The 24,105-nt window shown below is 43.1% G+C and overlaps 1 protein-coding gene and 1 long non-coding RNA gene across 18 annotated transcripts in view; one reads left to right on the top strand and one right to left on the bottom strand.

Annotated features, from left to right (window-relative positions):
* CD44 (CD44 molecule (Indian blood group)) overlaps positions 1 to 24,105 on the bottom strand; it is an 84,830-nt gene that overhangs the window by 26,398 nt on the left and 34,327 nt on the right. For 7 of the 17 annotated variants that reach the window (XM_032360222.1, XM_032360221.1, XM_032360214.1 and 4 more), the window contains exons 2-8: positions 23,783 to 23,948; positions 19,704 to 19,837; positions 14,658 to 14,726; positions 11,534 to 11,764; positions 4,863 to 4,991; positions 3,496 to 3,621; positions 797 to 910 (exon numbers count right to left, since the gene is read on the bottom strand). In XM_032360222.1, coding sequence (XP_032216113.1) covers positions 797 to 910; positions 3,496 to 3,621; positions 4,863 to 4,991; positions 11,534 to 11,764; positions 14,658 to 14,726; positions 19,704 to 19,837; positions 23,783 to 23,948 — 969 coding nt within the window. Of the gene's footprint in view, positions 1 to 796; positions 911 to 3,495; positions 3,622 to 4,862; positions 4,992 to 7,351; positions 7,472 to 11,533; positions 11,765 to 14,657; positions 14,727 to 19,703; positions 19,838 to 23,782; positions 23,949 to 24,105 lie in introns of all 17 variants that reach the window. The other 10 variants (XM_032360225.1, XM_032360226.1, XM_032360227.1 and 7 more) reach the window with 5 other exon arrangements.
* On the top strand, positions 21,621 to 22,750 carry LOC116600125. Its single transcript, XR_004289509.1, has 3 exons — positions 21,621 to 21,685; positions 21,809 to 21,968; positions 22,567 to 22,750. It is a non-coding gene; the product is annotated as an uncharacterized LOC116600125 (long non-coding RNA).

Here is a 24,105-nt window from a genome sequence, read left to right as displayed (position 1 = left end):
ACCATTTTGGCCCTTCATGCAACCTGACCAGTTGGTGTTTTTCTCCCAATTTCCTAAAACTAGTGTGTAGATTTGGCAGCTTTGCATGCTCTGTGGATAAAAAGAAATGACAGAAGATGTGGCTAATGTCTAAAACAAAGTCTTCCCTATTCTTTGGAAGGACTTCACTAAGTCATGGACACCAGCACTGCTGACCTCCAGCCTCCTTACTTGTGCTTGCAGGATGCTGGGTCTCCTCTTTATCATGATGCTCATGGTGAACGAGAGGAGAGTGTGGTTCTTGGGGCCAGTTCTCTCCATTGGTGCTGGTGCCACTTTGGTCCATATCTGCCGTGATGATGGTTATATATGCTGTGACTTTTTATCAACCAAACTTTGGTGTTGTGTTCTTCCATTGAAATGCATGCTATTTAAAAGTGCCATGCCTACATAGGACCTCCGAGCGTCTATGCTCAATGCTTTTGAGTGACTCCACTCATCTCTCCCAAGAAAAAAATCAATGCGTGGGAAATTTCTTAATGATTACCTGTTGTTCCACTATGATCACTTTGTCAAGGGCAGCATCATAAACTGAGCTAATGTATTTATTTTTATAATAAAGCAACATAAAGTATCTTGTGCCCAGACAGTGTGATTGACGAATGACTCCTAGGTTGAACTGAGTTTCCTCATGAAAGTTAAGAATTTGTGATGAGACATGAACTACTGTTCCCACCGTGTCCTGATGACTGACCTTTGCAGCATCATAGACTTTGAGAGGGAAAAAATCTTTAATGAAGTATGCAAAACCCATTACCAGTCATCCTTGTAGTAGTCTGAAGTAATACTCCTGGATTCGATTCACCGGGGCTCCGCGAAGTCCAATCCTGGTTCTGTTTTGGGTGGCTAAAAAGCCGTGGTGTGGTTGGAACTGTTATAATGATGATTGAAGCAATTAGGAAAATGTTAGTTCATGAGCCTTCACCACTGGTTCTGCACATCTCTCCCTTCTTTGGTCTACACAGTGAATCATCTATACCAGCTCATGTAGATGGTTGAGTGGAAACGGAGGGAGAGCAGAGAGGACTTCAGCTTGGTTCAGCCATATTGTTAAGCACCTCAGTATCCTCTGCCTTCTGTCATAGAAGACGCTGGGGTCAGAACATGAGATTTTCTGGAGAAAGCAGCCAAAGGAGTTGCAGCAGAAGGAAGAACAGCTTTGCAAACACCAGCCCTCCACCGAGGAGAACCAAGAACATCAGAGTTTTGACCCATCCATTCAGTCCATAACGGCCCTGTGCACTTGAAAGCCCAAGGGATTGGTATCATTGGCAAGTGTGCTACAGCAAGATCCTCAGGCTGAAGAGGTAGATTCCTGAAGATTATACCATGATGATACGATCACTTTATTTATTTCGCTAGTTTTGGTGGGGAAAGGTGTACTTTGAGCAGCCACGGATCTCCTATAGATGGTTCTAAGAAAGAACATCTACCTTTAACAGTGATATGATTTAGCTGTACATTTCTGAATGTGTAGCAAACACCTATGGTATTCTCATCAAATACAAAGCATTTCATGAGCAAGCCATTCATAGCCAATGAGAGGAAAAACAAGATTCATACATTCAGTAGAAAAGCACCATAGGTCACCAACCACCATGAATGAAGCTCCCCGGAAAAAAAAAAAAAAAAAAGAGGCATACATCCACCAGAGGCCTGATGCATTCACCCAAAATGATAGAGCTGGAGTAGGAGATGCACTTGAAAGAAGGATCCTGACAAAATTAGGATCGGTTGCTTTAGTGAAACTATCATGTGCAAACCCATCCTAATTCTTCCAAACTCAACTTTGATACCCAACTAAACACGAAATTCCTTTCAGAACTGTAATACTCTCAGCTTGATTTCGCAGGTGAAATTTTCAGGTTGTTCTGTTTGTGTTGCCACCCAAGAAAGCTATGTTTCTCGAGTATCAAGACCACATGGTCCCACCTGGAAGATGGGGCCACATCCTGAACCCAGAAGACAGTGTGATATTAAAGCTCCAGTGTTTTTGGTTATTTGGTTTTCTTTCTGAAGTTACTAAGAAGAGTTTACTTGTTTTATAGACCAGACTCTGCAGAGATGTCTGGGCTAAAGAATGTGCCATTTAAAAGCTTAGATATAAAGTGTCTAGTTCATTTTGAGTATTTGTGGTATCGATGCCATATACTCAGGTGCCTCAAAGCCCAAACTATTATTTTGGACTCCTCCATTCCTGGGTGTTGTCTATGTGGGGACAGTCCTTTCAGGTTTCAGTAGGACAGTGAGAAGTTCAGTGACCTAAAAGGGTCCAGTCATACTGCAAAGGTCCACCTTCTCTAAAAACAGGTGATATGTTGGCATCAGGTTCAGAATTCTCATCTCTGCTCAGCAACATTTCACATCATTACGATATATCTAGGAAACCCAGTCATTGGCTAAATGTTAGACTGACCTTTGCATATTTTTTTAAAGGATTTTGGGGGCACATGGGTGGCTCAGTGGGTTAAAGCCTCTGCATTCAGCTCAGGTCATGATCCCAGGGTCCTGGAATTGAGCCCCGAATCGGGTTCTCTGCTTAACAGGGAGCCTGCTCCCTACTCTCTCTCTCTCTCTCTGCCTGCCTCTCTGCCTACTTGTGATCTCTGTCAAATAATAAATAAAATCTTTTTAAAAAAATGAAGGAGGTTTTTCAAGAAAATAAAAATTAAAAAAATAAAGGGGGTTTTTCAGCTCAATTTCCATCTCTGTTATCAAAAAGTTTTATAACTGTCACAAGTTTGGATACTATTACGCAGTGTTTTCACTATTCGTTTTTAATAACAGGCACTGTTTTAGTTAAAGCTCAGCTGACGTTCGTCCTTCCCTTCAATGTCTTTCCGTTGTATTTGTGCCCTATTTGTTAAAACTAGATTTGTTCCCTTGGTCTCAACAAAGTTTTGATTAGGATGATTCCTGAATTCTGTACCCAACTTTTAAGCCTTTTTAGGGCCATCTAAGTCTTTAATGTAGAATCACCTGCAAGCTTTAATTAATATCCTCCCACTCACATTCTATTGCTTCAGTAAGCCAGAGTTTGAAGGCAAAAGCTCTGACATTTTTCATCTTTGTGTTGCCAGCACCTAGCACAGTAGGTAGACAATAAATACTTGTTGTAATGTTTTACTAAGCCATTCTCTGTCAAAGCTCAATAATTCAAGAAGAATCTGCAGCAGCAGACCACGTAAGTAAACAAAACAGAAAACCTGAGGCATTAGGAGTTTTATAAAAGATATTTTCCACATTTCTCCTCCAAATATGTTTTGGCTTCCATTTTTTTAAAAAGTCATTTTTCTTCCTTCATACTCTTAGCAAGGTATAACTAAAGTGTGGTCATTCATAGGTTTATGCTAATTTTCCACAAGAACTATTTCCCAAGGTCGACACTATTGGGCATCACTCAGTTTAATTAGTAAGCCTTGCATAAATGGTTCTACTGTAATTGATTATTCTTACTGGTGCTGGAGATAAAATCTTCATCATCATCAATGCCTGATCCAGAATAACTGGGGTGTTTGTCTCTTTCATCTTCATTTTCTTCAGTTGGTTCCCAGCCTGCTGAGATGATATTTGAATCCGTACCTGTTGTGGTGACTTATGTTAGTGGCTGAACTGGATGCCAAGCAACCCATTTGACAAAGGAAGAAAATCAGGTACAGAATGTATAATGAGTTCCCAACACTTTAAGAAGAGAGTGAGACATCTTATTTGTGTAGTCCCAGATTGTTATATCCTGGTCTCTGAAGCTAAGGCATAGATCTAAAAACAACTGGCTATGACCTTTACAACAGAACGATCTCCTTAAGGAAGTCGAAAGAATAAATATAGACATAACCCCACCAAAGAAACAAAAGAAAAACAGGCCAATAAACACTGCCCCCACCCCATGCTCTCAGATTATTAACTTATTAAGCATGTGCCATTAAAGCAAAGGTGTCAAGACTAGAATGGAAAGGTGTCACATGTGCCCACTTGTTGTATCAGCCACCTTCAGAAAACTTTCGGAATCTAAACACATGTCTACCATTTTTTAAATCTCATAGATGTATTCATGATTTATTAATTCATCTGCTGACCTTCTCCAGCATCACATCACTGGAGCTCTGAACACAAGCTGAGCTACCATCCCAACAACAGTGCAGCATCCAGTCACAGCAAAGTTAGTCAATTCACAGAGAAATCAAGCCTGGAATTTCTCAGTCTACCAAAAGGGTGAACTAAAGTGGACCAGAGCCAAGATTTTGAGAAATTCTCATGTTTTCCCTTCCGGACACATCAGAGGAAAGAAGATGGTGACCCTCTGCCTCTTCTCAGTGGTTGCTGTAGATGTCTCTTTCCTGAAAAGGGGTTTCCTATCATTTGACTGAGAGTCATCCTATCTTTTGGAGTGACCATTTGTCTTTTCTTACTACCAGTGGCTGCCCCAAGAATAGTTCCACTGATGGAGAGTGTCTCTATTTTTCTAGTTCTAGCTATGTCATTTTATTTCCTCTTGGAAAGTCAGGAATTTCTAATGACTTTTGTTTCTTTGGAATACCCTTCAGATCCAAAATTTTGTTCTGTCATCAAGAAAGACTGGCCCCTTTTCATAGTGCTCTTAATAGCCTTCTCCAGGCCTATATTAATTCTATAGAATAAAAGAAGAAATCTGCTTATTAGTGTTATCAAATCAAACATATGGGTCTCTGAGCTCATGACCCTTTGAAAGTCATCAAAAACATGTGTGAAACCGGAATGCATTTCAGACTCAGTATCCCTGAGGTCAATGAACTATTGTAAACTGTCAAGAGATCTTATGAAATGAGATAATAATAACTCATTACCAGTCATTATCGTTGTTGTGTGAAGATGATTCTTGGACTCTGATGGTTGAAACCACCATGAAAGCCAGTCCTGGGCTTCTCGCCTCTTGGTTGCTGTTTTGGGACTTGTACCACTAGTGCTCATCAAAGCTGTTGTAACCACAATGGAATTGACAGTTGAAAGGTTAATTATCAGCCCTTAAGAAATAGCACTGTATATGCTTCTACTCTTTTATTACTCAAGAGAGTCATCTATATTTCATATAGATGGTGGGAAGAAACAGAAAAAGCACAGAAGTTCCACTTTATTTTCAAGGCCCATACTGCAGGTCATAGAATGTCAGAAATGGAAAGACCTTAAATATCATCTTGTTCATGATTCTCATCTTAAAGAGGAAAAAACTGCTGGATAGAGCTTGCCTTGTCTGTAGTCAGAAAGGCCAAATGAGGGGCACCTGGGTGGCTCAGTGGGTCAAAGCCTCTGCCTTCGGCTCAGGTCATGATCTCAGTGTCCTGGGATCAAGCCCCACATCGGGCTCTTTGCTAAGCGGGGAGCCTACTTCCCCCTCTCTCTCTGCCTGCCTCTCTGCCTACTTGTGATCTCTGTCTGTCAAATAAACAAAATATATATATAAAAAAGAAAGACCAAATGGCAGAGAGTGTGACAATAGTCTTTGAATTTTAAAAAACTGTAATGTAAAAGTGGGATTAAATTTTTATGTGTGCTCCCAAAGGCCAAACCAAGGCCTGTGATGATTCATTGTAAGTGGAACAAATATTTTCCCAAATGTTGAATTTAAAGGTTATAATCTGGACTATCCAACAAAGAACTTCTTCATAAAAGTTGTGTTCCTCACCATCAGAAAGATCACTTAGCAGGAAAATTATGTAGATCAAATCACTGGAAGTGTTGACTGGGCTAGACTATTGAAGATGCTCTCCAAATCTGAGAGTCTATGATTCTGAAACCAAGCTTTCCAGGGTGCTAGCCCTTCATGTTCTATCTTGGCCAACCAATATCATTCTCTAAGAATTTAGGGTATGATATTTCTGCCAGCAGTCCCAGACACTTAATCCCAGCAATCCCCAACCCACAAAAGAATGCCACATGAAGGGGAAGCTGGAAAAAGATGGCTTTCCACCTTTTTCCAGTTAGTGTCCAGATCCTCCAGCAATTTTGCCCATGGTCACTTTTTTATATCAACATTATATTTTGCAAAGCAGAACAGGACATTTTGAGTCAATTTTTGAAAAGAGGTAATCAGCTAGGAAAGATGGACAGAAATGAAGTGACCCAAGGATCTCACGAATAAGATCAGAAGTAAAGAGTCCTGGTTGGAAAACTTCCCCAAACCACCCTTTCTGCCACCATAATGTGCACCAGAAGAATATTAAAGAGTGGATAAAAAACAAAAAAAACAAAAAACCAAAAAAACGTTGAAGCAGAGAGGCTGAAACCATCGTTAAATCCCCCAAAACAAAAGTAAGGTGATTAGATTTCTTTTTTTCAGCTATCAAGAAAGCCCAGAAATGGCCCAAGATACAGCATTGACAAGAAGACTTTTTCTTCCCAATGTTTGTTCTATGAAGATAAACATTGTAAACATTTAACATTTAAAAGTAGCATCTTCTTTATTCTGCGTCCCCCCTCCACCATGACCATGATATGAAATCACAGATATGCCATGATATGAAATTGCCATGATATGAAATCACAACATAACATCAGCAATATTTCCCTTATGGGAATATTTGTTAAAATAAAATATACTTTATTCAACTAAGCTGAATATTTGTTAAAATAAAATATACTTTATTTGACTAAGCAAGTATTAAGGACCATTTTTATTATTCTTCTGCAGAAAGAATGCCCAATTATTTTAAAATATGACCATATCCTCAATCAACAAAAGCTAATAAATGAAGATATGCTTGTAATCTCCCGTTGTTCTGGACCTGGATTCTTTTTCCACATAAGCTCTCAGTCCAGAATACTTTGCAGGGATTTAGAGTTAATGGTCAAACATTCAGGCAGTCTAGATTCTCATGGAAAACAACAGGTCACCCCTCCACTTTAGAGCTGAGGACTGAGTGTCCAAACAAGTACACAGAACCTACACTTCCCATCCATAAGTCAGTATTTCCCTCTATTATTACTGACTGTGATAAGTAGACCAGCAGAAAGTAGGAGAATGCATTTTCTAATAGGCTTCTTTCAAGAGGATCTGTTCTGAATGAATCTCCTGGTTGAAGCTCCTGAAGGAAAGCTAATTCTGATTCTACATGCATGCTGCCAAAAGAAAATCAAATGGAACACAGAGGAGTATCTAACCGTTATCACCAGATCCATAGGCCCCTCTGATAAACAAAATGGTATCAGATACCAATTCCTTAAGGATGGAGACAGGACATCAGTCCCAAACTTGGACATGATCATGGATACTCTTCTCCTTGATGCTGAAAAACTTGGCATTCAGGACAATGGATAAGCAGAAGACAGAGCAGTTTACCTGTTGTTGCTGCTGCTGTGTGATCCTGAGTCTTAGGCTGTGAGTTACCAAACCAGGACCACATCCAATGCATTTGCTCCTGAACTGCTGCTTGGCTGTTTGAGTGCATAGCTGAGGTAACTGGATCAATTATGAAAATATCATTTAGTGAGATCTTTCTACAAACCTTTATTCTCCACTCTATGTATGTGTGACTTCTGTCTCTATTGTAGAGCAAAGATTAGAAAAAGAAAGATTGAGGCCTGGCTTTATCTTTCCAATCTCCTAAAGTGTCTTGGAATCTTAGAACAATATGAGCGATGCAAATTCTGGATGGGTGTCAATTCAGAGCTACTCAAACTTCAGACAGAACCCTCTGAACATAGGCTCAGAGCAAAATAAAGTAGGAACTTAACAACCTGTGAAGGAAAAGAGATTTTATGTTTACTTGATGAGGTGACTCAGCCATGGACTGAGAGTCTTTGATGCAACATTTCATAAAGTTGCTTTCATTCATCTGTGTTTGGAGTGTCTTCAGAGATGCTTGCTTGGGTCTTCTGGGCCTATCCCTTCACGCCAGTAGCATTTGATAACAACTGGCATTTCAAAGATACACACACACTCATTAACTTCAGGTCAAGCTTAATGCTTGAGCAGGAACTTTGCAAAGGGTGTGTGTACAAAATGTCAAAATCAGATAAGGCTTTGTCAAGTCTCCCTCTATCACCTTCTGTCACTTGTAATTCTTAATTGGGAATGTGTTTCCAGCAAATAAACAAAACTGCCCAAGCTAGAGAAATTATGGACACTACTCAAATTTGAGAAAGGACAATCAGTGATATTTTGCAATTTGAAATCTCCCATTTGCCTCTCAAGTAGGACTTGGGTCCAGAATGTTTGCCTGCGGAAGAATAGCAAAGGTCATCAGGATTAAACCTAAACAAGCTGAGGTTTTTAAAAGCCATGTTGAGCTCTACCTCCCTTTGAAAATCTGATCTAAGTTATGACTTCTGTCCTCAAAAGACTGATGTGACACATACACATTCTTAAAATTTTGTATATTATTTCAGGTTCTTGAATGCCTTAGGGCTCATCATTGAGCTACTGGAGGTCCATGAACACCAGGTTAAAAACTTTGACCCTATATTCACCAAATGTCAATAACCTCTGCAGTATGTTCTGTGCTAGCCAAGAACTGGCTAAGAATAGAGACAAGACACAGGAGCCAATTTCACCAACAATGTCCCCAGATCTACCTGAGCATCCTCCCTGAAAAATTCTCAGGCACCCATTCTACCCTCAGAAACTTTATTATAGAGTTCCTGCCACCTTCACCCTATAGAAGGCCAAGAAAAGACCAACAGGAAGTAAACATACAAGAGCAAGAAAGAAATAGGAGTTATTTCTACTTTCCCAAAAGGAGTCATATAAGATTTGGGGAAAATGGAAGGATCTACTGTCTAGCCAGCAGAGTTTCCAATTTTCCCCACCCACGTAGGCGATGCCAGACCAAAAATATATATGTATATATTTCTTTGACACCCAGAAGACAAGGAAATGGAGCGTTCCAAGGTAGGAGTCTCTGCTTCCTGAATTAGTGTAGGTTTCTGGATTCTAGAGAATTCCAGATCACCAATAAAAAAGAGGCTGATGACATGCCCCCAGAAAGTCTCTTCCAAAAATAACATTTATAATAAAAAGCCTGCTGGAAGTCAAAACCTACCCAGATGGTTGTTCTTACTGGCTTTCCCTATTGCCACCCACCAAGGACCCTTACGGAAGGAATGAGCTGCCAATCTAAAGATGCACTTCTCTGTCCTCAGCCAGACCTCCTCTTGACATCTGTCCTTCTGCATGCATTAGGGAGGATTTGCAATCACTCCTCCCCACCAAGTCCCACCTTTCAGTCCAACAGTCATGAAGCTTTGGGAATCTCCACACTGGGCTCAGAAACTGGGGTCTATTCAGGAATTTACCAATGGTAATCTTTTCTAGTATGCCATGGGTTGCTTTCAAGTTTCCACCTGATTTTTTTTCCCTTGGACACTCTTCTTTGCATGAATGGATTTATCTGGAGCTGCCACTGGCCATTTGGATGTTTTAGCACTTTGGTGACTCTCAGGTTGGCCCTGGACTCACTCTTTTGGACCAGTGAGTCTCTCTGTTTCCAAACTACTAAGAGAAACTTAGCTAAGTGCTTTGAAAAGAGGAAAGTAAGATTCTTTTCTCAACCCAAATCCCGAACTATGCTTTCGTGAAATCTCAAAGCACTCCATCTCCTTGGTTTCTGAACAGTGGATGGGCTCCACGAACGTCAGTCCAACTCTGAGCCCCCAGTAACTAGGGCAAAGGCACAGAGAAGACCTCAAATATTGGTTAACATTTGGCAAATATTGGTTACTAGCTTACTGATCCTTATTTCCCTTCCATATTACTTTCTAATGGTACTTACCACTGGATACCCCAGCATTAGAACAGGCTTGGTACATAGTAGGTCCTCAAAATAAGTATGCTGACTACCTAACTTGGGCAGGAAATGTGCAATCCCTAAAAGATGTGTGGACTATTCATTAAATGTCCTTGTTGCCTTTCTAAAGTACATGTGTAATACTCACTGTTTGATATAGACTAATAATGACTTCAATGTGAATTTCACCTAGTTCCTCAAAGGTATATTTTGCCACGATTTTCTTCTTTGGTAGGAACTAGTACTTTGGAATAGACTCGATCTGCCTCTCGCTGAGACCACTAATTGTTATGTTTGCCAACATCTGACAAAATTGCATGCTTTGATGATAGGAGCCTTCTGCATGGTTACTTTCACAGGACAGGGAACTCAGGGGCAGCCAGCCCTCAGCAACAGGGCCTACTGGGTTTGCAGAAGCTCCTCTCCAGAAAGGTTGTCTGTGGGACCATAGGCAACGAGGGGACCCAATCTCCAGAGCACCAGTAGTCTGGGAAGGCATCAGCCATTTGAGAACGTCTGCTTCCTGAAAATGTTTCAAAGGATCTGCAGAGAATGACCAGACTTTGGGCCCATTGGTACTGCTCCCCCACCCTTAGCAAGCTGCTCATAGAAATTTAAAACACTGTAGAGCAAGTAGCCTTTGGCTAAATTATAGTGCTCTGAAGGTCGCCCTGAGTTCTGGGTGACAAGGCACAGAAAAAGGCCCTACGCGGCGCATTCCCAAACCAGTGAATGTCGGCCACACCCTTGGGAGAGTAGAGACCTGCCCCAAAAGAGCAAGAGCCTGGACAAAAGAAAATCCACACCGTAAGAGGAAAGCTGCCCAACACGCGGATGCCCTACTTCAGTTCGAATAATCCTCCACAGAAGGAATGCAGCCAATCTGGAAACCCGTTTTAAACCACAGGGAAAAAGCCAAGTGAAAAGCAAAGAAGGAGGCCAGAGGGAGATGCAAACACTTTCCAAGGACAGTGGAGCACAAAGGGCAAAACCCCAAAGAAATCGAATGCAATGTTGCCATATTTCCACTCCCGCAGTCCCCAAGTAATGAATTATCCATGTTACCAAGCAAGTATTAACAGCTTTCCCCTAGAGGCTGCAAGGAGACAACTTTTAAGTGGGTTGAGTGTGATCAGGTAACTCCTTTAGATACGCTTCCTTAGACTGAAACCAAAGGAATTGTTTAGTAAATCATGGATGAATAGGACAGAATATCGCACCGTCAATAATACTGCATAAATCAAGTTAAAACATAAAAATGTAGAGTTAAGATGAAAAAAGCAAATGGGAGGGTATGCATCTGTTAGGATCCCAACTTTATGAGAACAATCTTATCCAAAGGTGGAAAAGAACAAGAAGGAAACATGTAAAAGTAAAAACAGCTTCTGTAGCGTGCTTGAATTGTCACCACATCCCTGGGACAAAAGAACAAGAAAGTCTTCTAAAAAATCTTCCAGTATGGTGCTTCTTACCCTGAGGTAAGCAAACCAGAGGAGTAGATGGAAACAAAACAAAACAAAGCAAAACAAAACAAAAAAAAAAAACCACTGTAAACAGTAGCAGGCAAGGACTACAGGGCACTGGTTACCATAATATCCCTCTTCCCCAAATAGTGTCCCCAACTTCTAGAGACAGGAGACAATCAACACACAAGGGAATGCTGATCACCCAGGAAGCTCAGAGACGGTTTTGTAAACAAATCACCACGGGAAAGTACAGTGATTCATTCTCCTTACTGGTAATGGGGGTATTCTCTGGGTTGTCAGACACCCCGGTACTGTCTTGGTCCTGGGTCGGGTACACAGTTGGAAGGAGGGTGTGGAAGATGTAGCCTCCCGAAGTGCTCCTCTCGCTGGAGGAGCCACTGCTCACGTCATCGTCAGCGGGGGTGCTGGGGTTGATGTCTTCAGGGTTCGTTCTGTATTCCCCCGTCTGGCTGTAGCGGGTGCCATCGCGGTTGACAATGGCTGGGGGAAAGAGAAGGCACTTTCAGAACTTGGCAGCTGACGTTTGCTGAGTATAGGAAAGACCGTGGGTTATCACATAAGACAGCGACTTCAAAGCTATTTTTCTTCATTATCAAGCAAAACAACACCTAACTACGTATCTAGTGGCAGGGGGGCAGGGAGCAGGGGATGCTCTAAGAAAGTCCTCCCCTGCCCACCTGCACCCGCTAGAAATGGGGAGGGGGCATGAGGGTGTGTTTGGAAGTCCCCATATTTGAATCCCAGCTATGTGTGCCCTTAGACAAAGCTGGTACTGAGCTTCGGTTTTGTCATTGGTAAAATGAGGATGCTAATCCCTTTTGCTCAGAGCCCTATATGATACGTGGTATGTGAAGTGCTTAGCACAGGATCCTATATCGAGTTGGTCTCAATAAACTATAGTTCTCCCACTGGTTCCTTTTCTCCCTTCCAAGTACATATAAAATCTGTTGCTGTTAATTCCATCTACTTCCAGAAAGGATTGGAAGTAGGACATGAAGAGGTTAGCAGTCTCAACAAGAAATATATATTTGCACATCCATGAAGAAAGAGGCTTTTCTTCTAAGGAGCAAATTTTGTCAGTCTACGTGAACCCCTACTCTGGCTAAGAAATCAGCATGCCTAAATGATGACTGAGCCTCCGCCCATCTTCCGTGAGATTCGGTCTTGAAATTAAGAGGCACGGAGGTATATAAAGATCAGAATCTTTGATTTAAACAAGGAAATGTCTAGAATGGACAGGTGAAGGAAAAGCAAAGCAAATTCATTCTTTGCTCCTCCCTGAGAGGATGTGCTGCCTTCAAGTCTGGGCCACTCACTGTACAAGTGTGCATTTAGCTAAAATTATCCTCTGCTATATTGCACTGGACTAAATGTTCCTTTTGTTTACCTATCTGGCTTGCCCAAGTGGAACTATTAGTAATACATACATTAGAAAATATTGCAAGAGTGCCTATGTGGCTCAGTCAGTTTTGGCTCAGATCATGATCTCAGGGTCATGAGATCGAGCCCCACGTGGGCTCTGTGCTCAGTGGCGGGGGTTAGAGGGTTCTGCTTGAGACTCTTTCCCTCTGTCCCTCCCATTGCTTACTCTCTTTCTCTCTCTCAAATAAATAAATAAATCTTAAAAAAAAATTGCAAAGTCTCAAAACATCCTGATAATCTCTTCAGATGTAGATCTGAATTAAAGAGAGAAGGGGGTTGGGGTAAATTGGAATGGGAGGTGAATCATGAGAGACTATGGACTCTGAAAAACAATCTGAGGGGTTTGAAGTGGCTGGGGGTGTGGGAGGTCGGGGTACCAGGTGCTGGGTATTATAGAAGGCACGGATTGCATGGAGCACTGGGTGTGGTGAAAAAATAATGATACTGTTATGCTGAAAATAAATAAATTTAAAAAAAATAAAAAATAAAAAAATATATGACCAAATTTGTACAGATCTATACTTTGAAAGGTATTGGTGGGGACCAAGGAAATGGGAAGTTATTGAACATGACTATGGTCCTGACATGCATTGGACATACTATTTTTCTTCATTTTCATTTCAAATCTCACAGGTTTTCCATTATCCAGATGAGAAAACTGAGGCTCAGAGAGACAAAGTCATTCCTTTGAGATCACCCAGGTGGCAAGGGACTAGGACTCAAACCAAGCCTGACTGAGACAGCACATCTGAACTTTGAGCCTCCCTTTCCATGAGGCACGGGTCGGGGACAATTTTTGGCCTAACAGTATGGGGCTGGATTTGCGTGGCCAGGATGATTCTCATCCTTCTGTTGCCTGCCACCTCTGTTCCCTTGCATAGTAAGGGGTCTGTCTCTTAGGAGGCAGAAGTCAAGCCTCCTCAACACTATGATACTTCTCAAAAAAGGTGAGGTGCAGAGGCCATAAGATCAGGGTTAATAAGTTGACCTCTTTGAAAATTTTGGTTGAGATTTTTATTCTCATATAGTGCCAGACGCCTACATCTTGGGATCATCAAGATGGATGGGATCATCAGGTGGATGCAGTATAAGTAATGTTGAAATCAGAATTAGAATTAGAATTAAATTAGAATTAGAATTAAAATAGAATTCTCTTCCAGTACACAAATAATCAAACAGAAAATTTAGGGGGCTGGAATGCATCTCCCCCTCGCCCTTATTAATCCCTCTCCATGAGGGAGAACATGGCTCAGACTCAGAAACTTCAAGCAGCTAGAGTTTAAGAAGACTGTTTAATTTTTCCTACATGTAAGTGTATTTTTAAGGATACCCTCTGCTTATGACTGGGGGTTTTGTTCTCCATTTGTAGGGGATTGTTGGTTTATTTTATTTTGTTCTGTTTTTTGAAGATTTATTTATTTGAGAGAGAGAGAGAGAGAGAGAGAGAGAGCATGAGCAATAGGGGCAGAGAAGGAGAAAGAATCCCAAGCAGACTCCCCGGTGATCATGGAGCCTGACATAGGGCTCGATCCCACAACCCTGAGATCATGACCTGAGCTGAAATCAAGAGTCAGACACTCAACCAACTGTGCCACCCAGGCACCGCTGCAGGCTTTTTTTTTTTTTTTTAAATAAACTTATTTAAAGCGGAAAAGAATAGGCCAATTAAGTGAAAAATATCAAGTAAATGATTGTGCTGTGTACACAGAGGTGCCCAAAAAAGATGAAAGAGGTTTTCAAATGACTGCAGTTTGAGGAACAATGTGTTGGGGTCAACGGAATAGCAGTTTCAAGCCACTGCAGGAAAAGGGGAAGGGACAGTGAATCACACCCAATGTCCCTCGCCTTGGGGAAATGACTGCTCTTCTACTCAAGTATGAAACACAGAAAGTACACCTGATTCCCTTCCCAAGAATGGGAACACCCCACTGAAGTCAGAAGAGATACATACTTATGGTAATTGGTCCTTCAAAGGCATTGGGCATGTGTGTGACCGATGTACAATCTTCTTCAGGTGGAGCTGTGGAGCAGCAAAGAGAAAAACCATGAGAACTTTAAAAACATAGGAGCAAAACTGATGTCCACTTGTATTAGTCAGCATGGGGTTTTATTAAAGCTCTATTTGGTAACTAGACCTTGTATTGAGATCTAAACACTCAGAGAGCTTTCAACTGGCTTTGCTGTTGCAGGGAGAATGGATCCATTTGTGGATAACTTTTGTACCGTGTGTGTGCGTGTATGTGCATGCACTCCTGTGTCTGTGCGCAAGATGGCAACTTATTTCTTAGACTGATTTCTCTTATTGTTGCTTCTTGTCAAAGAGGAAGGGAGAAAGGGATGGATGAATGAATGGATGAATGAATGGATGGATGGATGGATGGATGGATGGATGGAGGCAGGTCGGCAGACGGCTATCACAAGGAAGGCTGTTACCACAAGCATTTTAGGTGTTCTGCCATAAATCACGAGGTCCTCATAACATTGGACAGAAACATAAGTTCAACAAAACAGGGCTTTGTTGCTTCCCAGGTCCCAGAAGCATCTTTCCTACAGGTAAAGGGCATGTCCCTTGACCTGCCTATTTCTTTGACTCATTGTGAAAACAACCGGCAGCTTTATTTATTCACCTGGAGAAAACCAGGTCTTAAGAAAAGCCATTCTTGCAAAGGCTAAGTAAAAGACATCCCAGAAGAGAGTCTCAGAGAAAGTCACCTCCTCAGTAAGCCCTCTCCTCACCAACCAATCTCAACCAGCCCCTTACCAATCCCCCACACATATCACCATCACATCTTTTCTTACAGTTCTCCTTCTGACTTACTGCTACCTCACACTATCTTGTTCATTTTACATGATGGCTGTTCATGGCATCTCTCAACCCCTAACCCCTGCTACCCAACCCCCTCACCTCCAAAGAGCTATAGAAGTTGAGTAGGGATGAATAGTGACCTTATTCATCTTGGCCAGAACATTTATGTGTGATGGGGTCAGAAAGACACTCGACAAATATTTGTCGAATGAATGAAAGAGGAAGTTCCGATATGATTCCCACAGGCCCATGCTTCCAGGAAACATACCTATGATGTTAACCACCTCCCCAAAATGGTCTACAGTGATGAACAGGTCAAGAAATGTTTAGATGAACCATGAATGGAAATGCCATAAGAAATTCTGTTTTAAAAAGTTTAAGATATATCAGTTCACTTATTCATTTTAAGCATTACTCATGAGACGGATTTTTTAAAAAGGAGCAAAAAAGATGAACATGTTCCTGTTTCTACTTTTAAGGAATTCACAAGGTCATGGACGACAATAACAATTAATATTTCTTTAGATTTTTACAGTTTTCAAAAACTGTTCCCAATAATTTCCTCATTTGAAAAGCAGGGCAGATAGCCTGCCTCCCTGGGAGATCGTGAAGAGTATCTACACTGTCTGCTTGGTAACACCACCAGAAACCTGCCTGATCCATGAGAAGCTTCTGATACTTTATGTTGCACAGGCCCCAAAACAGGCCTTGGATTATGACTTATTCGTGGCAGGGGTGGAACCACTTTCCCTGAATTCAGGCAACAGTAGTGCCCTGAGAAGAAATTTCTAAGGGTTAGGTTGTAATAGAATGGGATACAATGTAAAAAACACTAAGACAGTTTTGGAAATCATTAGAGCCTTTGTTCAAATGGAACTTCTTCATGCTCCAGTTCCCCTTAACTTTTAAAAAGAACACCAAACCTGGCAAGAACAATATGATGAATGGTGACCCAATTGTGCAATTAATATATTCAGGCTCCCATGTCAGACAGCAGGGCCTCACTGACAATCTTTTATTTTAATGATTTAATGTTTAATGAACACAGCACTGCTGGGAGCATAGGGCCTGGTGAGCTTTTCCTGAGCCTAAGGAATTGTTAGAAAGACTCTGGGGTGGGCTTCCTGGTGGGCTGCACCTCTAAATTGTAACTCCATTGCCCCAAAATAGCCGGAAGCAATGTTAATTACTCAGTCTAGCCAGTGACTCAGTGCCAGATAGAAAGACATCTTCCTCAATGCCTGTGTATTCTAGGTATCCAATAAATATTTGTCGAGTAAATGAGCAAATGAGTAGACAAATGAATGTAACATCTTCTCCTAAATTCCACCTTCAAAAAAGAATGAGGCATTTTACTGGAGGCAAACTCCAAAAATGAACTAGTTCAAGCCAGTTCTCTGGGCTCTTAACACAGAAGTCACCAGGCTCGTGCTGGGCCTGAGACATGAGGCAATCAAAATAAAAATCATGGGGCCTTTCCAGGGTCTGCCTTATTTTCATCTATAAACCACCTGTTACTGCTGAAACTGTAAGCATATGGAACCTATCTGCTAAGATTGTGCTGGCTTTGGTCCTTGTAGACCAAAAGGATTTGGAGGGGGTCACATCATTGGGTCTTGACCACCTGCCTGCAACTCTCAGTTGGACCTTTCGGATGGGATGCTCTGCCTGGAACAGAAGGTTATCCAGATCCATAGTTCGCTTAGCACCTCTCTCATCACCAAGACATTCAGAATTTATTTATCCTTAGATAAACACTCTTCTCCAGCTTCTTTATTCTTTTGTTTCATCATTTCAAAAGAAATGATTACCTCCCAAGACAAGAAATATGGCCACTGGTTCTTTCTCACCCTACTTCCCCAGCAGAGCCCTGACTGCATATAATTGATCCAAAAGTACTCTTTTTAAGACTTAAAGAAAAACTTATAAAAGCAGTTTATCTCCATTAAGTAAACTTGGATAAAAGAAAAGGTAAAAATCTTCTCCTTAAACTACTTTAAGACAGCCATTTGGGTATGAACACACCCCCCGCAGAAATTATCAAGCTTTTCAGCTGCTTTAACACCTCCCTGCAAAGAAGAGGACAGTTAATCAGGAGGATTCACTTCCTTCTCTGAGGCTAGACCCAACCCTGCAGGGAAAACTAAGAGGTAGGGAGACAAGTCTCAGTAGTAACTTGTCCACATGGTTGCCATTCCCGGTAAAACGGTGGGAGCTTCTAGTTTTTGGAGTTAAAGTTCTTTCCAGGAAGCGATACTAACTTTTAAAAGAGGGGAGACAATGTGGATTCACAACAACATAATTTATTGTATCCATGCCCTCAGCAAGATTCAGTGGGGGAAGAAAGGGGTAGTACCCAGACACTCTCAAGTGTGCGTCCCACACTAGCCCAGTCTCATGAGACCAGCCCCTTCCTATAAAACACAAAGACTTCCCAAATACCCCCTCTGACCTCTGGCACTAAGATAAGCTATTGAAACCACATGCTGCTCTATGTCTACTTCTCCTTTATTTGCATGTGGTCTTCCTCAATATCGTGTCCTTAGAACAGACATTCTGGGTATATGGGTATGGGAAACGGATGGGGGCCATGTACCATTTTGCCTCATGGGGACTCTCCTCTTTTTGGCTAAATTCCATTTGCATTCCTTGCTCATATACCAGGGACTAAGAAATAATCTACAGTTTTCTTCTCTTTGTTGTGAGCTTCCCCCCAGAGGTTTAGGGACTTGCCTATATTTGACATAATGTATTGGCTTCAAAACACACCATTTCAACTATCAACCCTGAAACTTTCTCTTTCTCTTCATCTCTAGATTTCTCTTCCTACTTCCCACTTCCATCCCTACTTCTCATGCCACAGTGGGTGGCCGGCATAGCCGAAAGCTACTGACGTAATCTCGCAATTACTTTGATGCCTCCACTTGCACTGAAAACCCCGTGCAGATTTCATACTCTCCCACATGTGATATCTGTGTTTTTCTCATGCAAATAATGCCTTAAGTCATCACCGAATAACATCTGTGTTTGTCTCATACAACATTCTTTAACCACTTTTCAGCTAATTTAATACCCTCCTTCCCATCTCTAAGGAAAATAGATATGCCAGGAAGATGTGTCCAATTTACCTCGTGGTTCCATCTTCCCTTCACACAATCTCAGACCTTCCTGAGGAACAGAAGCCCCAGTTTGAGAAGGAAGTAGTCAAACAACATTTGATTGTTGGCATTCAAAAGCTTGACATTTGTGTGTCTGACCCTTCTCAAGAGACCCTGAAGATACACAACGTGGAGAATTCTTGAATTCTGCTAGAGCCTGAATTAGACTAATAAACATGAGTTTCTAGGGCAGTGGTTGGAAACAAGTCCTCTGCAGGGGCCTGGCCTATAGCCAAGCACACACATCTTAACTTGGTTTTCTTGTTCTCTGGTTGTCAAGGCTCTCAATTGTTGGGAAAGGAAACTCAAGAAGGTCAAAGGCCTACTGTATATCCTCCCAGCTTTCTCTCCAGGCCCAACATAGAATAAATACTTCTAAGCCAAGCCACTTGGCTTGTACCCCAATACCATCATTAGGTTCATGTCACTTCCTGATTCAAAACCTTGCAGTGACTTCCCATCCCACTGAGAATAAAATCCACACTCTCTACCATGGCCTACAAGGCCCTATGGGACCCGGGTCCTGCTCACGTCTCTGACGTCGTCATTCCTCGGCATTCCCGCTTCTGATCACTGGGCTTTATCCACCCTGGCCTCCTCGGTGTCCTCAGAATAAGTCGCAGTGCTCCTCCATGCCTGGCTTGGCACTGCTGTCCTCTCTGCCCATGGCTGTTCTCCCTGACACCGGTTGGGGCTCTCTCTCAAATGGACCTCCTCACAGGCTGCCTCGCCGGCCACCTTCTCAGAGAAAAGCTTCCCTAGCGCTCAGAAGCTTCTTCTTTGGCTTTCTTTTTTATAGCACTCATCACTTTCTGACTTCGTATGAGGTATTGACTCTTTCTCTCTTTCCTGTTGGCCTCCCTGCCTTGCAAGTAAGCACTCCAGAGAGAGGAAGCCTGTCTCTGCTGCAGCTGTGGAGATATTCAGTGAGCATCTGTTATGTGAATGGAAGCTGCATGATTCCCTACTTAAGCCAAGACTGATGCGTGTCCAAGGCCACCCCAGATGCAAAGACCATCCCCTTGGAACCAACCTGAAGCATTGAAGCAGTACGTGTCATACTGGGAGGTGTTGGATGTGAGGATGTACACCCCTGTGTTGTTGGCCGCACAGATGGAGTTAGGGTGGATACGGGGGATCACCACATGCCCTTCTATGAACCCGTACCTGCAAAATGAAAGCGAGAGGTTATCCCCCCTGTGAGGCTGTGGTGGGGACTGTGTGACATGCCATCAGATGACATCTCACACAGCACCCGGGGTCATTAGGTTCACCTCTGGGGATCATACAGGTTTGAACAACTGGTTACATGAAATCCAGAAACAAGAGCTGAGAGAGAGAAGGAAAGGGATCAACACTGAGGGAGGAAAGGTGATTTTATTTAGAGCTCTGTAAAGAGCTTTAAAAGAAAAAAAAAATTCATGGAAGAAAAAACTGGCTTTTTAAAAATAAAAAAGTTTTATTTAAATAATCTCTATACCCAACGTGAGGCTCAAACTTACAACCCCGAGATCAAGAGTCGCACACTCTACTGACCGAGGCAGCCAGGTGCTCCAGGAGAAGAAAACTGGTTTCAAATAAATGATGTGGGCAGCAGTGTCAAGTCAGTTTGAACATGCGGAGGGAAGCCTGAGTCACTGAGGTGAGATCCACTCTGGCTCTCTATCGCCCTCACATTTTCCAGAAAATACATCAGACGACCAGTTCCCAGAAGCTAGGGCTAGGTGGCTCTTCCTTTCAGTCCACACAGGTCCGACCTGCCTATTTCCCATCCTCTACTCTTCCTTTTTTGTGTCACCTTTCCCTGTGATTCCCTCCCTCCTGACTCCATTACTATAAACACGAAGCCTTGTTTATACGCTAGAAACACAGTATATTTTCTTCATGAGCATCGCAGGCATAATTTCATTACCAGTGGAAGTAAATTGACTGTCATTAAAATGGGAGTAATAGTGATTAAGTAAGTAGATAGCGGTGCCTCATTTAGCTCAGGAATTTTCCAGAGGCAGCTCAGTCGGCGAAGTGTGTAAGCCCCCTCTGCCCTCACCAAGATGTTTCTGGGAGCATGATGGAGCCTGAGGCCCTGTGGGATACAACAGAGAGCGCCCAACCTCTTCAGTCCGCATCTCGGAAGCTAAGTACTCACTCACTGCACCATGTCTCCTGAATGTAAAATGCCTCCAAAAATAAGATATGTGCGGTGAAGGGGTTGGTGGCAGGGGTACGGTAGAGAGGAGCAAGCTAAAGTTTGTTTAGAGGACCAGCAAGTTTCTGAAAATGCAATGCTGGCTAAAATGCATGGCAGAGAGCCTTTTTAATCTTTGCTACCAGAGGTAACAGTTCACAATTCATCATCCTGCAAGACCCACGGAAATGGCTGTGAGTTTGAAATTTCTAAGCACAGGGAACTCATCAGGTCCGTGTCGCAACTGTAGCTCCCATGACTAATTCCTCCTCTGAAAGGACAGACTGGTTTCTCCAAAGACTCCTTAGATTGGTGGGGAGAGAGAGAGAGCAATTAAATGTTAATAAGTTTCCATCTATCTGGGAAATGCTACTAATCAGGGTGGGGCAGACAGAAGAGAGTGGCTGCTAGGGTTTTCCCCAGGCCTACAAGCCTCAGCCACCGGTCTTCTGGCAGAGATCTGATTCACAGCCCCCTGAGTGAAATTATGGAAATGTGTTTTGCAACACTTAATGCCCGCTATGGGTGGAACGATAGATTTCTTTGGCACCGTTTTTCTTTTCCTTTCTTTCTTTCTTTCTTTCTTTCTTTCTTTCTTTCTTTCTTTCTTTCTTTCTTTCTTTCTTTCTTTCCTTCCTTCCTTCCTTCCTTCCTTCCTTTCTTTCTTTTTTTATGGCAACAGTCTTTGGTGAGCCTACTCCCTACCCCGCCTGCATCACACTGGGAGATCTGTGTCACACTGACATTCTAGAATCTACATTCCCTTTTTAAGTTATGCCCGAGTTGTTGCCACCACGAGCCAACTGCCGCTTGTCGATGTCCCACCACACGTGAGTTGGGATATTAAAATTTATATATGTGTATATACTGCCCCAGCAAGTTGCTGTTCACAGGGAGGAAGGAAACGCTGAGCAAATCCATGCATCATGCTTCTGTCTCCTCCTCGCCCTCAGTCCCTCGGGAGGATCATGAAATTCTTGCCCTGGGCTCAGATGAAGCGGGATTAGCCTCTGGACCCCTCCTGGTGCAAGCGACATGCCCTGCGGGAGCTCTGGCATGTCTGCAAGCTTCAGTTGCTTCATCCATGAAGTGCAGAAATCAGATCAATGCCAGGTGCAGTCCAAGGATAGAGGGGACGTGGACAAGTGGACAGCAGGGCGTGTCCCACCTCTAAGTGCACGGAGCTTAGCCCGTGGGAGTCTGAAGAACTCCCCTTGCTTTCAGCAGATGGGAACATTTCTGTGTTTCCTAAGTACGTCTTGTCTGTATTTCACAACCCAAATTCAGTCTAGTAAGTCTACTTTCTTAGACTACTGGCCGAGTCAGGGCCATATTTAAGCAATTAGCCTTGGGAAGGGGATGCACGGATCTGCTCCCTGGCCCGCGTTGGGAGCGGCGGACAGAGCTTCTCCCTCTGCTGCTCTCGGGTTCTCCCAGACCTAGCTCTGAACGCACGCGGATGTGCATGCACGTCGGCCCTTTTTTTCAGAGCAGTACCGCTGAGTAGAACGTTCTACAGGAATGGAAATGTTCTGTCTAGAATCTACGCCCTCCAATCTGGCAGCCGCTCATCACCTGGGGCTTGCGGAGCAACCAAATGTCAACAGTGAACCAATGCTGAATTTTGTCATTTAGTGCAAATTGCCACATGGGGCTAGTGGCTACCTTCTCAGTGCCGTGTGGGAGTAAAGATTTTTCTTTCCGTTTTCAGGCAGAGAGACCCCGCTGCCACTCCTGACGTGTGTGCGTCCTCTGCAAGCAAGGGCCAGGGTAGGCATGTTGACATTACATTTCATGGTCTGAATAAAGCCTTCCCCGACTTGACTTTGAAAGAGCAGCCTGTGGGGCGCCTGGGTGGCTCAGTGGGTTAAGCCTCTGCCTTAGGCTCAGGTCATGATCTCAGAGTCCTGGGATCGAGCCCCACATCGGGCTCTCTGCTCAGCAGGGAGCCTGCTTCCTCCTCCCTCTCTCTGCCTCTCTGCCTACTTGTAATCTCTGTCTGTCAAATAAATAAATAAAATCTTTAAAAAAAAAAAGAAAGAAAGAAAGAAAGAAAGAGCAGCCTGTGTTTGCATGTGTGTGTGTATGTTTAAGAGGAAGGGGAACCACTTTATCTAATGACATTACATTGCAAAAACAGGGGGGAGCTGCCAGCAGGCTGGAAACTTCAGAGCAGTTGCTCGGATTACCCAGAGCTCTTCTAGTGAAAACAAACCAACCAAACCACTTTGCCGTGGCTGTCACCACTACTAGCTCTTGGTGTCTCCCGCTCACCACAGGGTCAGAGGAAATTCAAACACACAGGGCCGCTGCCTGCTGTGAGTGCCCTGAGCAGCATGGCATGAACTGGGGTCCAGGGAGCTCTGTGATGTCCCATGCAAGGTCTCTTAGGAGGTCTCCTGGGTCCCTCTGACCACTTCCCTCTCACTTAGAATAACACATCTTAATAATTTTCATGTCCTTTTATTTCTGGTCAAGCCAGAGAAACACAGAAGAGAAACAAACACAGACAGAGAGACAGAGAGAGGGAGTTGTTCGAAAACGCTGCTTTGAGCCAAGTCTGCTCAGCCAAGACTCCACCAGGCACATATTTATTTTAAACACTGTTATTTGGTTTATGTTTTCTTGTGGTTCCGACAATGATATTGCACGCTGCTTCAAAGCTGGGAGAGCGCTGTGGAAGCACTTTAGGCAAGAGGATTCCAGCTGCTGACCCTTAATGGCCTCCTCTGGGCAACCCCACTATGATTCACAAACGTGTCTTTAGCTGGCTTTAAATTCCTGTTGTCCTACAGGTTCCAGGTTGACTTGGCCAAATTGATAGGTGGGGCCCACCCTTCAGGCAACCATCCATCAGCTGTCAGGGAGGAGCCTCCGAGGCCTAGGCCCCGCCCCCAATGCCCCACCCATGGCTTTTCTCCTCCTACCTGCAGGTCTCAAACCCGACTTTCAGGGCTTTCTCCATCTGGTCCATGGTGGGCAGGCTGCTGTTGAAAGCCTTGCAGAGGTCAGGAGCCTCCGTCCTGGAGATGCTGTAACGACCGTTCTTCTCCACGTGGAACACACCCGCATATCGGCAGGTTATATTCAAATCTGTGGGATGAAACAGAAATGGTACATGCTTTTGCATAACTTATTTGGGAAGGATTAAGAAGTCTGTCTGATGGTAAATTCATTAAAAACAAAAACAGCCCCTGGGGCTAATAATACAGTGTATGTTAATTTTTTAAAAGGTATAAATAAATAAATC

This window comes from Mustela erminea, chromosome 9 (genome assembly GCF_009829155.1).
Source record: "Mustela erminea isolate mMusErm1 chromosome 9, mMusErm1.Pri, whole genome shotgun sequence".
NCBI lineage: Eukaryota > Metazoa > Chordata > Mammalia > Carnivora > Mustelidae > Mustela > Mustela erminea.
The sequence above is the reverse complement of the archived record's forward strand: the minus strand, read 5'-3'. Positions and strand labels throughout refer to the sequence as shown.